The 13,014-nt window shown below is 39.7% G+C and overlaps 1 protein-coding gene across 1 annotated transcript in view; it reads right to left on the bottom strand.

Annotated features, from left to right (window-relative positions):
• The window catches only part of KCNH1 (potassium voltage-gated channel subfamily H member 1), a 172,616-nt gene that overhangs the window by 64,752 nt on the left and 94,850 nt on the right, over nucleotides 1-13,014 (bottom strand). Inside the window, exon 10 of the mRNA XM_059841112.1 lies at nucleotides 7,100-7,296. Coding sequence (XP_059697095.1) covers nucleotides 7,100-7,296 — 197 coding nt within the window. The remainder of the gene's footprint in view (nucleotides 1-7,099; nucleotides 7,297-13,014) is intronic.

Here is a 13,014-nt window from a genome sequence, read left to right as displayed (position 1 = left end):
ACAGGAAATATTCTCTTTACTGAAGATACCTCAAGGCAGTTATGGTTTTAGCATTAGCTTCATAAAAGAATCATATTCTTCCATTTTAGGGTGATTTGGAATTTGAATTTCACCCATACCAGCTCCTCCATCAATTTTATTGATGATTAATAATATCTATTGACGACTGCATTACTTTTAATGGGATTTGCTAGTGAATGGCCTATCAGAACTTCAACAACTCAATATTTCTATGAAGAAATACACAGCTTACTCTGCATGGCAGACTAAGTTACTTCTTTATAACAACTGTGAAGCATTATACTACAGCACCTCAATGTATGAAAATTACTCATTATTCATAGTAGCAGAAGGCATCTCAAACATGTGATGAATTCATTAAATCAGTTTAGAAGGGATTAGTCATTTAAGAGCATTCTGTAGAAGCCTTTTGCTACTTACCCCCAGAGCTTTATCTAAGTTGCAGCTATAATTCACATGACAACATAGCCTGTAGTGAGTAACAGCACAGAAGAGTTTTGTTGTCTGGTTTGGGTTTATGTGGCGAGGGTTTGATAGCAGACGGGCTGCAGAGGTGGCTTCTGTGAGAAGGCACCAGAACCTGTCCCCGTGAAGGACACAGCAAGTTCTGGTTTGCTCCAAGGCAGACCTGGCTGAGCCCATCGGCGATGGCAGCAGCACCTCCGTGCTAACACATTTAGGAAAGAGTAAAAAAGCCCTGCTGCACTACAGCAGCTGAGAGAGAGAAGTGAGAATATGCGAAAGAAACTCTGCAGACACGATGAGCAGGCAAGAAGGAGGGGGAGGAGCAGAGATATTCTTGCAACTCATGGTGATGACCACGGTGGAGACTGTGGAGCTGCAGGTTATCCCCTCCAGCCCATGGAAGCCCGTGGTGGAGGAGACATCCACCTGCAGGCCACTGAGGGGGGCTGGGAAGGAGCAGGTCTTCTGGCCAGGACCTGTGGCTCCCCAGGGGATGCATGCTGGAGCAGCTCCTGAAGGACTGCCCTCTGTGGAAGGGACCTGCACTGGGAAGTTCCAGAAGAACTGCTGCTTGTGGGAAGGACACACATTGGACAAGTTTGTGAGGGACTGTCTCCCATGAGAGGGACGTCATGCTGGAGCAGGGGAAGAGTGGGAAGAGAAAGGAATGGCAGAGAACAAGCATCAGGAACCAACCACAACCCCCATTCCTAACCTCCCTGTACTGCTCAGGGGAAGGAGATAGCAGACTTGGGAGTGAATTTGTGCCTGGAAAGAAGGGAAGAAATGGGCAGAAAGTGTTTTTTATATTTATTTCTTATCTGTCATTATCCCACTCTGATTAGTTGGTAATAAATTAAATTAATTTCCTTCAGTCAAATTTGTTTTGCCATTGATGGCAACAGGTAAGTGATCTCCTTGTCCTTAACTCACAAAATTTTCATCTTATTTTCCTCTCCCTGTTCTGTTGAGAAGGGGGAAGTGATAGAGAGGCTTGGTGGGCATCTGGTAACCAGCCAAGGTCAACCCACCGCAGTGTTTTAAACTTCCTAGTTAATTAGTTTTCTACTGTACATACACATCCCCACTATGTAAACTATTTGTCTGTAGCCAGATCTTCCTCTCTCTAGGGCTCCCAGCTACAAGCATTAAATAGAATAGAAACAAGTTTAGAATTTTGGAACTTTTGGGAAATAGATAATGGAGTTACTTTGGCTTGAACACAATCACATACATCAACAATCACCGTAGGTGTATGAATGTTAAAGGCTTGCAGCTCATCAAATCTTCTCTAAGGGTGGGTGGCAATGCTTTACCTGGAGGGGTCCAACAAACTACAGAGGAGGGGAAGGAAGAAATCCAAGGGCATGAGACTTCAATTCATTGACAGACAGAGCACTAAAATCATCCACAAAAGATGTGGAAACTTTATGACACACAGTGCCTCAGAGCATTTTCAGTACAGAGTGTAAAGTCTATTTGACCAAAAATCTGAGGGCTAGCTAGACAGCTCTCTGTCAGACATAGAAGTTAAGATGTCCAAGGCCAGAGAAAAGATGCAGAAATGCAATATGGAATCTAATAATGATGAACCAGAATAAAATACTTTTTGTTTAGACTGACATAAAGAAACTGTATACAAGAGCATCCGACTCCCTGAACAGCTTTTACAAAGCAGCATGGGAAAGAACACTGTGCTTAACTGTTTATTTACATCTGGACAGTTTTTTTTGGAAACTGACAACTTTGCCTCCTTGGGAATTTGGCATAATTCACAAGCCACAGGTCCTTCCAGACATCTCAGCCACGTCCAACATCCTCAGTTTTCAGTGCTGTAAGATGCATGCCAGTCAAACATCAAAATCCTCTTCCCACAGGATTTCTGGGATTGTTTTGGTGAGTACAAAAACAGGAGAAAGAAGCAGGCTGTCAGTTTGACCATTATGAAATCCATCATCAAATGGGACAATATTCTAAAATTAAAACCTTTCTCTTCTCAGTGTAAGAAAGCTTTGTTGAAACCTTTCAGCAATTCTGGCTTTTGTGTACCAGAAAATATTCTGGGATACCACTTCGAACTTCTATCATGAAAAACAATTTTAAAACTTGTCATGTGAAAAGGCAGAATATAAGGCCATGGACTGCCCCTTTGAAAACAAACTGCTTCCAATACCCCCTGAGATTTAAAATCAGGGCTTGAGGCACTCCTTGCTGAAATGTATGATTTGAGAGAGGTTCTCTCTCTAGTTAGAGCTTACACTATGAAAAGAAGAAAGATTAAGCTAATGCTGAAGAGGAAAGCCCAATTACATTTTTAAATTGCTTTTTGAAAGAGATGCTGGGAGTCCTGTCCACTGGCACAGTTGGAATACCATAGAATACACACACCTCTACATGTACAAAAGCAAGTAATGTTACACTGCCAAGGAGAGAGACTATTCTGTTACAATCACTGCTCTCTCAAGTATGTTCTGACTAGGAGCTTTGGCTCTAACTTACTAAATCATGTTTGATTTGTAAAAATGCAGAACATTCTTTGCCACTTCTTTCACTCCAACAAAATCCCGGTAACGTACCTAGATCCTACTGCCTTCCTTCTTTTATATCAGGATACAAATTTCAGCTTCTGGGAAAGCTCATGCTTTCTATCATGATGCTCCAAAGTATTCAGAATTAGTCATTTAATCTCATCCAGGCTAAAATGGCTTACTAGAGAAATCTCAGCTTAATAAATTATGTATTAGAATTCTCTCTTTTATGTAGCGTGAGCAGACATTTGAGCTGTAACATCATTTATGGCAGCAGCAGAATGAAACGAGCAAATGCAGGGTGGTACAACCCAGTGGAAGTTAATATTGGTCACAAAGCTCGTGCACATGGAAAGAAGCAACTGCCAAAGCCAGAATATTTGCCAAAGGCCTTTCCCATTCTTAAAGACAGCAAACTTGCACCTCACCATATTATCTATGGAGGAAACTTTTCTCTTCTTATTGCTCTACCAACCTGGAGCTATGACATCCAATTTGGAAACCCAGAAGTGTTTAAATATTTGGTGGGAACAATCAGACCTCCTCCATCCAGCCTGTGACTCCTGCTGCCCTCCCAACTTGCTGCATTTCTTTCGTCCAGCATACCCTGCATGAGGGTGAGTTTGTCACTTAACTATCCCACAATACCCCCAGTGTCTACACCCTGGTTCCCCTGAAGGATTCCAAAATAGAGAGAAACACCAAGTTAACCTGCTGCTTCAATTTCAGAACATTGTTACAGCAAGTATTGCTCTGAAAAACCTCTCTCAGCTTCCTTTCAGCTGCAAAGTCTACAAGTCCAGCACATAGCACCTGCAGGCACAGACTGCAGTTTCAGTTTCTTTGGAGGGTGGAAAGAGAGATGCAGCAGATGATTATCCCCCTATTCCCACTTAGATGAAAATTCAGTGACTGGCAGCAGAAGGAGTTAATTAAAGATCTGCTTTCTCTTTTCCTTTAGGAAAAATAAAAAGTTTCCTAAGTCTGAGCTCCACTCTGAGGTAACTAGACAACTAATAACTTCAGGAGGGATTTTAGTCACTTGAGGAAACTGCTCAGGGAGTCACCTGACAGCCAGCTGACACTTTCAGAAAAGAGGACGTTTCACTGGCATTTGTTGAGAAAGTCAGTGAAAGGAAACTGCTTTCACAGCACAGACAGGGACAATAATGACATGCCAGGCACAGAGCACTGGAAACTTTTCCCTTGGCCACAAAGCGTGTAAGTATCACAGGCAGTAATATTTTACACCTGCAGGCCTGTTCCAGGAAGGCATAAAGGGGATACACGGACCAGAAGTGTCCTGCCCTCCCAGGCCAGCTCAAACCACAGTCAAGACAAGCAGGAAGAACAGCACAAGGCATGGTGCCTTTTACTTTGCCTAAATCCAGCTCTAGGTTTAGCTTAGGACAAGACCAGCTGAGCAGTCTGGGTGCCTTCCAATGTACCTCCCTGTCTGATTATTTCTGTCACAGCCATCAGCAGTGGATCCAGACCAGCAATGGGGGAACATCCCTTCCCTGGCACCAAAGGGCCTGGGACAGAAGCTCAGCTCCTCCAGGGACCACCAGAGGAGACCCAGCACCCAAGGAATATGTGAATATGGCCAAAAAATAGAGCAGTGCTAGAGCTCACTCAAGCTGAGTGAAACTAGGCTACACCGAGCTTACCTGGGCTAGGTGTAGCCTAGCCTGCCCTACCACAGCCAGCTAAAGGCATATGTGCCCTGAGGATGGGGACACCTCACAGGAATAACCAAGTCTAAAAATATGAGATCTTTCTGAAAAAAATCCCCAAAGCTGCTTTTTCATGTATTTGGAATCTGTATTAATATATTAATATATTTGGGAGGAACACACAGTATCTACAGTTTCAAGCAGTTGAACCCTTTTGGAGCCAGAGATGGAGCTGTTTATTGAAATGAAAAGCGTAATTCTGGTATTTATACTCCAAAGGATATGCAATAAATCACAAATGTAACCAACAGAAGGTACCAGTTCATCTTAATTCTACCAAATTCCATTTGCAGAAATAGACCAGAGAAGTGTTAGAAGCAACAGGCTGGGGAGCTACTTCTATAAAAAACAAAATCACAGATATTGAAACCAGAATAAATTCTAAATTCTAAAAAGTTGCTTTTTAACGTGCATCACCTCAAATCTCTCAAGTATTGTACCTTCCACACATTTCCAAGAGCATATATGATTCACATTATTTAACATTTGCATTCTGATTGCAATCAGCCTTCTTTTAATAAAATAGTGTTACAGTCTGTTAACTTAGAACCATCAAATTCTCACCTCCATTATCAATCAATGCCACTTTTCTGCTGACTGCAACTCAATTAAAATCCAATTATTTGAATAACTGGATGGAAATTGCTATCATAAGATGTACATTTTTATTAGGAACATTTTGTGTAGAAAATTGACAGCACAGAATTTGTGATGCTACAGTTAAAAAATGTTTTGTAACCTGGGCTGGGAAAAGCAATGCCAATAAATATGGAGGGACAGTGGCACTTCTGGAGTAGGTATTGGATTCTAAACCTGGGCCTTTTGGCTCCAATCAGGTCCAAAATGATGTGAATTCTGCCAGCATTACTATGAATTTTGAAAAAGTTGGTCCTTCTAAGCCTCAAAGCTTGCTCTTTCTACAGATTTTGAGAAAGAAAAAAGCAATTATATATTCTAAGTGCATCTTACAACATCAGCCATGAAGTTAATTATAAAATATGTCAGTCAGTGATACTGATTCTTGAGGTCACAGCAATGTCAAATTCTTTCATTTATTTTATTTCTTACATTAACTAAGATGGGGTAAGGAGCTGTTTATTAACAGGACATCTCTCTTAATATGCTTGCAGCTGTGTACCTTCACTTGAAAAAAATTACTTAGGAGGAAATCCCCAAGTAAAAATTTGCTTCTTAGTTTTTAATCCCATCAGTTTTCTACCAGAGCTCTGATTTATTTCACCAAAGTGTGGATCACACATTCCTCTTTCATCCAACACTAAAAAACTGAATTCTTTTATACTGATAACATGTGGAGATAAAAAATATCATCACACTACTTTACTTTCTTTATGCCAACTCTATATATTAATAAAAAATTCTTTAAAAATGTCTAGTAGTAAAGTGTAATTTTATAAAATAGATTTAAAATATTAAAAGATTTCTCTTTTTTCAGGTGTAATTATCTAGGACTCACTTGACACCTGGAAATTACTATGGACAATCATTTTTAGGAACAAAAACCTCTCCTATCAAACATATTTCTTTAGCTGATCTCAAATCCCTTTATAAAGCAAGTACAGGTTCTCTAATGTATTTCTTTTCAATGTAATATTATTGTCTTCTACCTTGCATCATAAAATCATATCATCTGAATTATACCCACTACAGTTTTAATATATTTCTGCAGAGGTTGTTCACTGAAGATTATGCAGAGGATTTAAACTGGGCTATTAGATTATGATTATTTGCATTTGACAAAATAACTTGAAATGGCACACAACAAGGAATGAAAAGAGCCAAAAAATCAAGGATAAGAAAATGGAAATGTTATAGATAAGCAAAGAAATTCCAAAATGTGATTTATAATAAAAGAAACAACTCTTGATAGAATGCCATGTTCATATTACTTTTCCATCTTGTCTACTGTACTCGACTTTTGTTCCATATATTATATTTTATATTTTCCCTGTCATTTTCCTTGTGATTTCAGGCAACATCTCTAAAATATTTTTAGCTGCTTTACAACCTGAAGTTGCATTAAGTAGTGAACACTCTTTATCACAAGTGCATGACAGTTTTCACAGATGCTGGAACCTGTCTGCTTCCTGGAAATGTGTAATACTTTCACATACACACAGTCTAGCTCCCTCTGAAGCTAGCACTGGAATAAATACCCATAGCCTTTTGACTCTACATGCTAGCAGGGTCTCTTAGGCAAGCTCTGAAAAGTCATCTTATAAAAGGGGTCCACAAAAAATTTCAGAATTCAAGCCATTCAGTTTTTTCATGCAGACAGTCCTTAAAAGTGAGATAACTTCCATGATGTATGTTAAAATCACAGCTACTTACCCTTTTTCTCAAGTTGTAGGTCAAAATGAGATTTCTGGAGAAGGAGTGTGAAAAGGCAGTGTAGAACTCCAGCACTTTCTGCAAGGCATCCCTTTTAATCACATGAAGATCACAGTAAGTCAAAGCCCTTACATTGGCACAGGACTGGGCGAGAGTCGACTCCTTCCAGAACACATCACCAAAAACGTCTCCTTTGCCTACAGAAAATCAACAGCATTGCTTTCATTAACAGCACTATTTCCATCAAAAATATACAAGAACAGACATCTCATTCATGCAGTCAAGTTTCTTCTATTTTTGTACTTGGGGAAAAAAAACTGTCGAGAAAAAAATCAACTTTGAAATATTTAACTGATAACTTTTTTCCATTATCTTTTTCTTAATTACAACAGCCTAGCAAAACTTCATAAGAATAAATTATACTTTAAAAGTGTTCTATGTGTCAAGTCTCCTTTAAATATCAATAAAAGTCTTTTTTTAAAAACCAGGAAAAGTGCTTCATTCTCGGTTCATGTTTTCTTCTGATCCCTTTCAAAGAAATTAATTAAGAGGAAATGGTTTTTCCCTTCCTTCTTTTAACTGTCACACAAAGGATCTGTTTCTTGCATCTGTGTTGTTGATTTTTCCTAATCTGGCTAACATTTACCCACTGTTGTGTCAATAAAATCATCCTGTATCACACATCAGGGCAGCTACAGGCTGCAGCTAAACAGAGTCCAAACCAAGAAGAGTACAATTAGTTATCCCCAACATAACAATGACAAGGCATGAAAGTTCAGCTGTTTCTCAGTGGAAGGAAGAAAAGAGCCATTTCCCCACACCCTTCCCATGTGCATGTCTGTATGAGCTCGGGGCAGCAGTACACCAGTATTGTGGAATACTGCAAGGATGGCATCTGCACCAGCCTGGGCACTACAGTGCATGGCATGTACCCCAAAATCCAGCTGAGGAGCAGCCCCCTGTCCAGATTTCACTGGCTGCAGCCCAGCTCAGGCTGGGCACAAAAGGGAGTTGTAGGAGAAAGTTACGAGTTCATTTACAAGAGTAATGGTCTTTTCCCCCATTTCCCAATACACAATGCTAACAAAAGAGGAATATTCACTTGTTACCTAGATAATGAAAAGCTATACTTTTCCTGTTTTGAAATTAGTTTTCCTCACGAACTTCTCTGTGCTATATCATCACTGCCCATCTCTCTTAAGACCAATGACATGGAAATACATTCATATCTATCAAGTTGTGATAGGAATGGTCCCTTGTCTTATAAGTAATACCTTGCCCGTAGCAATTCTTAAATCCAAACCATCAAAATATGTATTAGTTTAGTGACTTCACCCAGGCTCTTTTAGAAGCCTTCCCTAAATAAATCATCTTTTTTGAAAGCCTATATGAAGTCAAGAGAACTATCATGAGTAAAGAGCTCAGAAAGAAAACTTCTAAATCAATCTCAAAATTCCCATCTCAGTCCTTCAGCTGTACTTCCACCCTTACCTAATCTCTTCCACAAGATGACAAGCATTTTTTTCTTTGAGAAAAAGCTCTCAGCATGATGGTAAACTACCCTGAATTGCAATAAGTTGTTATTAACTCTAATGTGTTCCCAGTCTTCCACAGAAGAACTACACCATCCACCTCACATGGATCAGTTTAGATCCTGACCGCTTTAGACTTTATTTTCATTTTAAATGTGTATATACTCTGAAACCACCTGTTCTCTTACCACATTTTTCACAAAATTAGGCAAAGGCACCATAAAGATAACCTTTCTTTCACCTCTAGTTTCTTGTATAGAACAATGCCAACATCTGGAAATAGAACAAAAGCTTCGTATCACCAAGCATGGTGGTAGTCCCACAGACCAATACAGTAAACATCTTTTCTTTTTAAGCAATGACTTTTCACACTTTCAATTATTTGTATGGTTTTTGTTAGCAGATACATTAAAAATGGCTAAAGCAAAAAAGCTTCCATGCTGTTGAAACAGATCATCTACAAGGCTTTCAGACAAACACACAATATATTCAAAACTGAAATGAAACAATTTTTACGCACCATAAAAACCGATATGCTTCACTGGGTAAAAATGGATTGTTTGCCTTTGGAATAAATATGCTTTTATTCACAATCTTCCAGGCAATTAGCTAAACAACTGTTTTAATTAACGCTCCAGAATCTATCAAGCATTGAATTGTGCCATCACTGATGAGCAACAGTGAGAGCTGGTAGTCCAAGCACAAGGGAGAGGAATTCTAACTCATTTCTAAGTGTATTGCTGAACATCTCCAGACAAGTTTCCCTCCTTTAAAATGACAACCATAGTGTTGCTGCCCCACAGCAATGTGATGAATAATTAGTACAGTCCAAGCACAAACAGCATGGTGCTGCTGTGCCCTCCTCAGAAATGAGGTACACGAGAGCACAGTTCTGTCTTACTCTTCTCGGAATTTAATTCTGCTTTTCCCATTACACAGAAAAACACAACTTTGTCCTTCACTTGTGGCAGCAACCACAGCTATTTGTCACTCTTCCCTCTGAAAAAATCTCCCTCCTGCCGTGTGCTGCCACCTTCCATTGGAGGCAAAGGCAGCACAGGAAGGAGCTGGATCTGCTGGGTGCCTGCTGAGCCAAACCAGAGAAAACCAACACATGAGTGACAAACTCAAGTCAGATCACAGAAGATCCTGCTTTTAAGAAACAAACTAAAATACCAAAAGAAATTGTACTCTTTTCTTTCATTAAAAAACTTCCTTGAAGTTAACAGCAGTGATCTAGCTGAAATGAATCCTACACTGTACTTCGGTTTCCAAAGCAAGGCACATGCAAGCACCTCACTGCTTTATTTCTGTCAAGTCCATTTTCTAAATTATGTGTACCAAAGGTATCAAATTTGATTGTCAGATTCTAAAAAAAAAACTTGTTTGGCATTTATAGAAAAATGGGGGGGGGGGGGGGAGGAGCAGTAGAAATCTATATAGCAAGAAGAAATTAAAATTCCACCCAGGATTACCTGGACAGCATTAGAACAATTGGTCTCTTATGCATAATAAGGAATTGCATACCATCTCCCTTTGTCTATATGCTCTCCACAAAGATCAACCACTGTGGAAAAAGGAATCAAAAATAAAGGGGGGCAGACTAAGTGGGTGTTTTATCAAAACCATCTGTAGTTGGAAAGCAAGAAGGGTATGGTGATACTTCTGAGTCAGAAGGTGGTTGGCAAAGTCCAAGAGCTGCCTTAAGGAACCTGAGCCAAAAGCCTCTTTTTATACATAACTCCAGGCTTTAGATATTTCACCTTACCTCTGAAGACAGATTAAAAAGCCAGAGAAGTGCAGATGGCCGTTTGTTTGTCAGTACTTTGCATTTCTCATTCCCAGCTTGCTGAATTCCAGATGTTTGCCAGGATCATTATCTGTCAATCACACTTAAAGTGGATGATCTAAGCTTTTACCATCAATCATTTATATTCCCTGCTGGATTTGTGGGCTGAGGACCTTTTCCACCATCAGCTCAGCATGCATTGGAAAGCCAAATAGTTCTCTGCCTTTGATGTTTCCTTGTTTGTTTTAATTATAATAACAAGTCCCCAAACCCAGATATATTTAAACTGTGAAGAAATATTTCATAAAATGTCTGTTTCCATATTTATTCTTTCCCAGTTTCTTCTCCACATCAAATTTGCTGTTTATCCTGTAAGTGAAAAGATGACTTCTCTGTTACCACTGCCAATTCAGGCTAGTCAGGCATCAGGTCAGGCCACATCCACCCTGTCTCCTGAAAGCAGCAGCAGTGGCAAAGATCTGATTATTGCAGCTTAGTCAGGTGTTCTGCTGACTCTGAGGAAAGAACCTCTCACATTACAACTGTACTGCCTTGATACCACAACAACTCTTGGCCTTTTCACTCTTACAAGAGGAAAGATTGAAGAGCTCTCTCTCAGGCAGAAGACATTACACTCTACTCCAAAAAAAATATAACTCATGTGGAATATGTGTTTGGCTGACAACCTACTCAGTCCACTTTTGGGTTCTGGGTGTCTGGAAGTCCTGGTGTAGCTTTGGTGTGATAGCTGGGGGAGAAGATGAAGCTATGGATTCATGTATTGCAGGTCTTCCAAGTCAGTATGGATTTTGAAGGCATTCACATGAGCCCATGGATTTTCAGTATAGCAGGCAAAATATTCATGTTTGAATCATTCTCAAAGCAATACTAATCATTTTTACAGCAGCCAGTAGCAGAATCTAGGTCATGGCCCCTCCCAATTTGCCTTCATCTGCATGTTTGAACAACAGAATTAGGATCTGACAGTGTCAGCAGATCCAAAGAGCAGACAGAATGACCAGACATTGCTTATGGTTGAGCAATGAATGACCAGACACTGCTCACCTCAGCAGCAATGCAGCACCAAGCATATCTTGGCCATCAGGTGTTCAGCAAACACAGTTATCTGTGATGCTGACCCACAATGACTTTCCCAGCACAGCTCCCCAGAGCCCCACACTGGCCTGCACCCTCGGGATTGCTCTCCACCTCCAAGCAGTGGGAGACACCAACTGCTATAAAAGCAAACACGGATTTTCTAGGGTCAAACTCCCCCTGTGACCACCTGATGATTCTTTGGCTTCAACTGAAAATCCTTCCCTTCTCTCTTCCCTCATTTCCTCCAAATCTAACACATGCAATTTAAACCTTCCCACTTTACAGAGAGAAGAAAGATTCAAGGAAAGTAAAGATAACAGAGCCAAAGGAATTTTCCCTCTTGGTGCATTAATGCAACAAAAACTGGCAGCCAGAAAAAAAAACAGAGCTACCATTTGGCTTTGAGGTGGAGTATTCAGTATCTGTCCTACAGATAAATTGCACAACTTGACAGCCACTCCATAGCCTTAGCTTGGCTCTCCAGCACAGTACAGCTGGCAGGAGATGGGGCATGGAAGTTGTTTGCTGCTTTGGATTTTCTTAAGATTTCTCAAGTGCAAACTGAGATACATCATGAAAAGTAAATGACCAACTGCACTGCAGAGAATATATTATTTTTCATTAACCAGAGGTTTGAACTACTCTTTTCCTCTAATTAGACCTCCAAAATGCCTGAGTATCTTTGCCACAGAAACCAAAGCAAATGCTACAGAGATAACAAACTGAAGTTGCTCTTTCAGTGATTTGCCTGGTTCATAAACAGAAGCACAGCGTATCTGTTCATGCTGTAAACCACAGCCTGGCAACATTTTGCAGACAGTTTACTACACAACTGCATCAATTTTCTCTGTTGAAACACATTACTGTACAGACAAAATAAAAACATTTATTTTAGAGATGAGTAGCAACAACATGATTAAGTTACAGCTAAATTTTCTATTATTGTTGCTGTAATTAAGGTGCTTATTTGTCTCACAGAATACAGAATATAGAATTATATTTCACTACTTGACATTCTGTGATGAGGAGTTTTAAGCATCAAATGGGCCCTACCAGGTTTATTCACAAAAAAAAAAAAAAAAGCCAGGAGGCTTCACCAGAATCTGCATCATTTATCCTTATTTGCATTTAATGGCTACTATAAAAATGTTATAAATATGTGGCCAGTTTGTGCAAACTCAGAGGATATGGCACAGCTCAGGTGACTGGAGTAATAAATATATTTTAATGTATTTGCACTGGTGAAGTACCAGGAAAAATCTCAATCTGTGTTGTCATTGCATGGGCACTGCTAATTCTCTGACAAAAAAAAAAAAAAGAACATTATCCTCTGAGTTTCTTCCCTGATTACTTAGGGACAGGCTTTATATTCTAGATATTGTTTGAAACATACATTAAAGCCCCAAAATTGTATTCTTTTATTTCAGACAGAAAGAATTCACAAGAGTTTAAATAGCAAGTTCTGTGTTCTGAAATATAGAAAGTAAATATGTAGA

Source organism: Haemorhous mexicanus, chromosome 3 (genome assembly GCF_027477595.1).
Source record: "Haemorhous mexicanus isolate bHaeMex1 chromosome 3, bHaeMex1.pri, whole genome shotgun sequence".
NCBI lineage: Eukaryota > Metazoa > Chordata > Aves > Passeriformes > Fringillidae > Haemorhous > Haemorhous mexicanus.
Note: the sequence above shows the minus strand (reverse complement) of the source record. Positions and strands in the feature narration are given on the sequence as shown.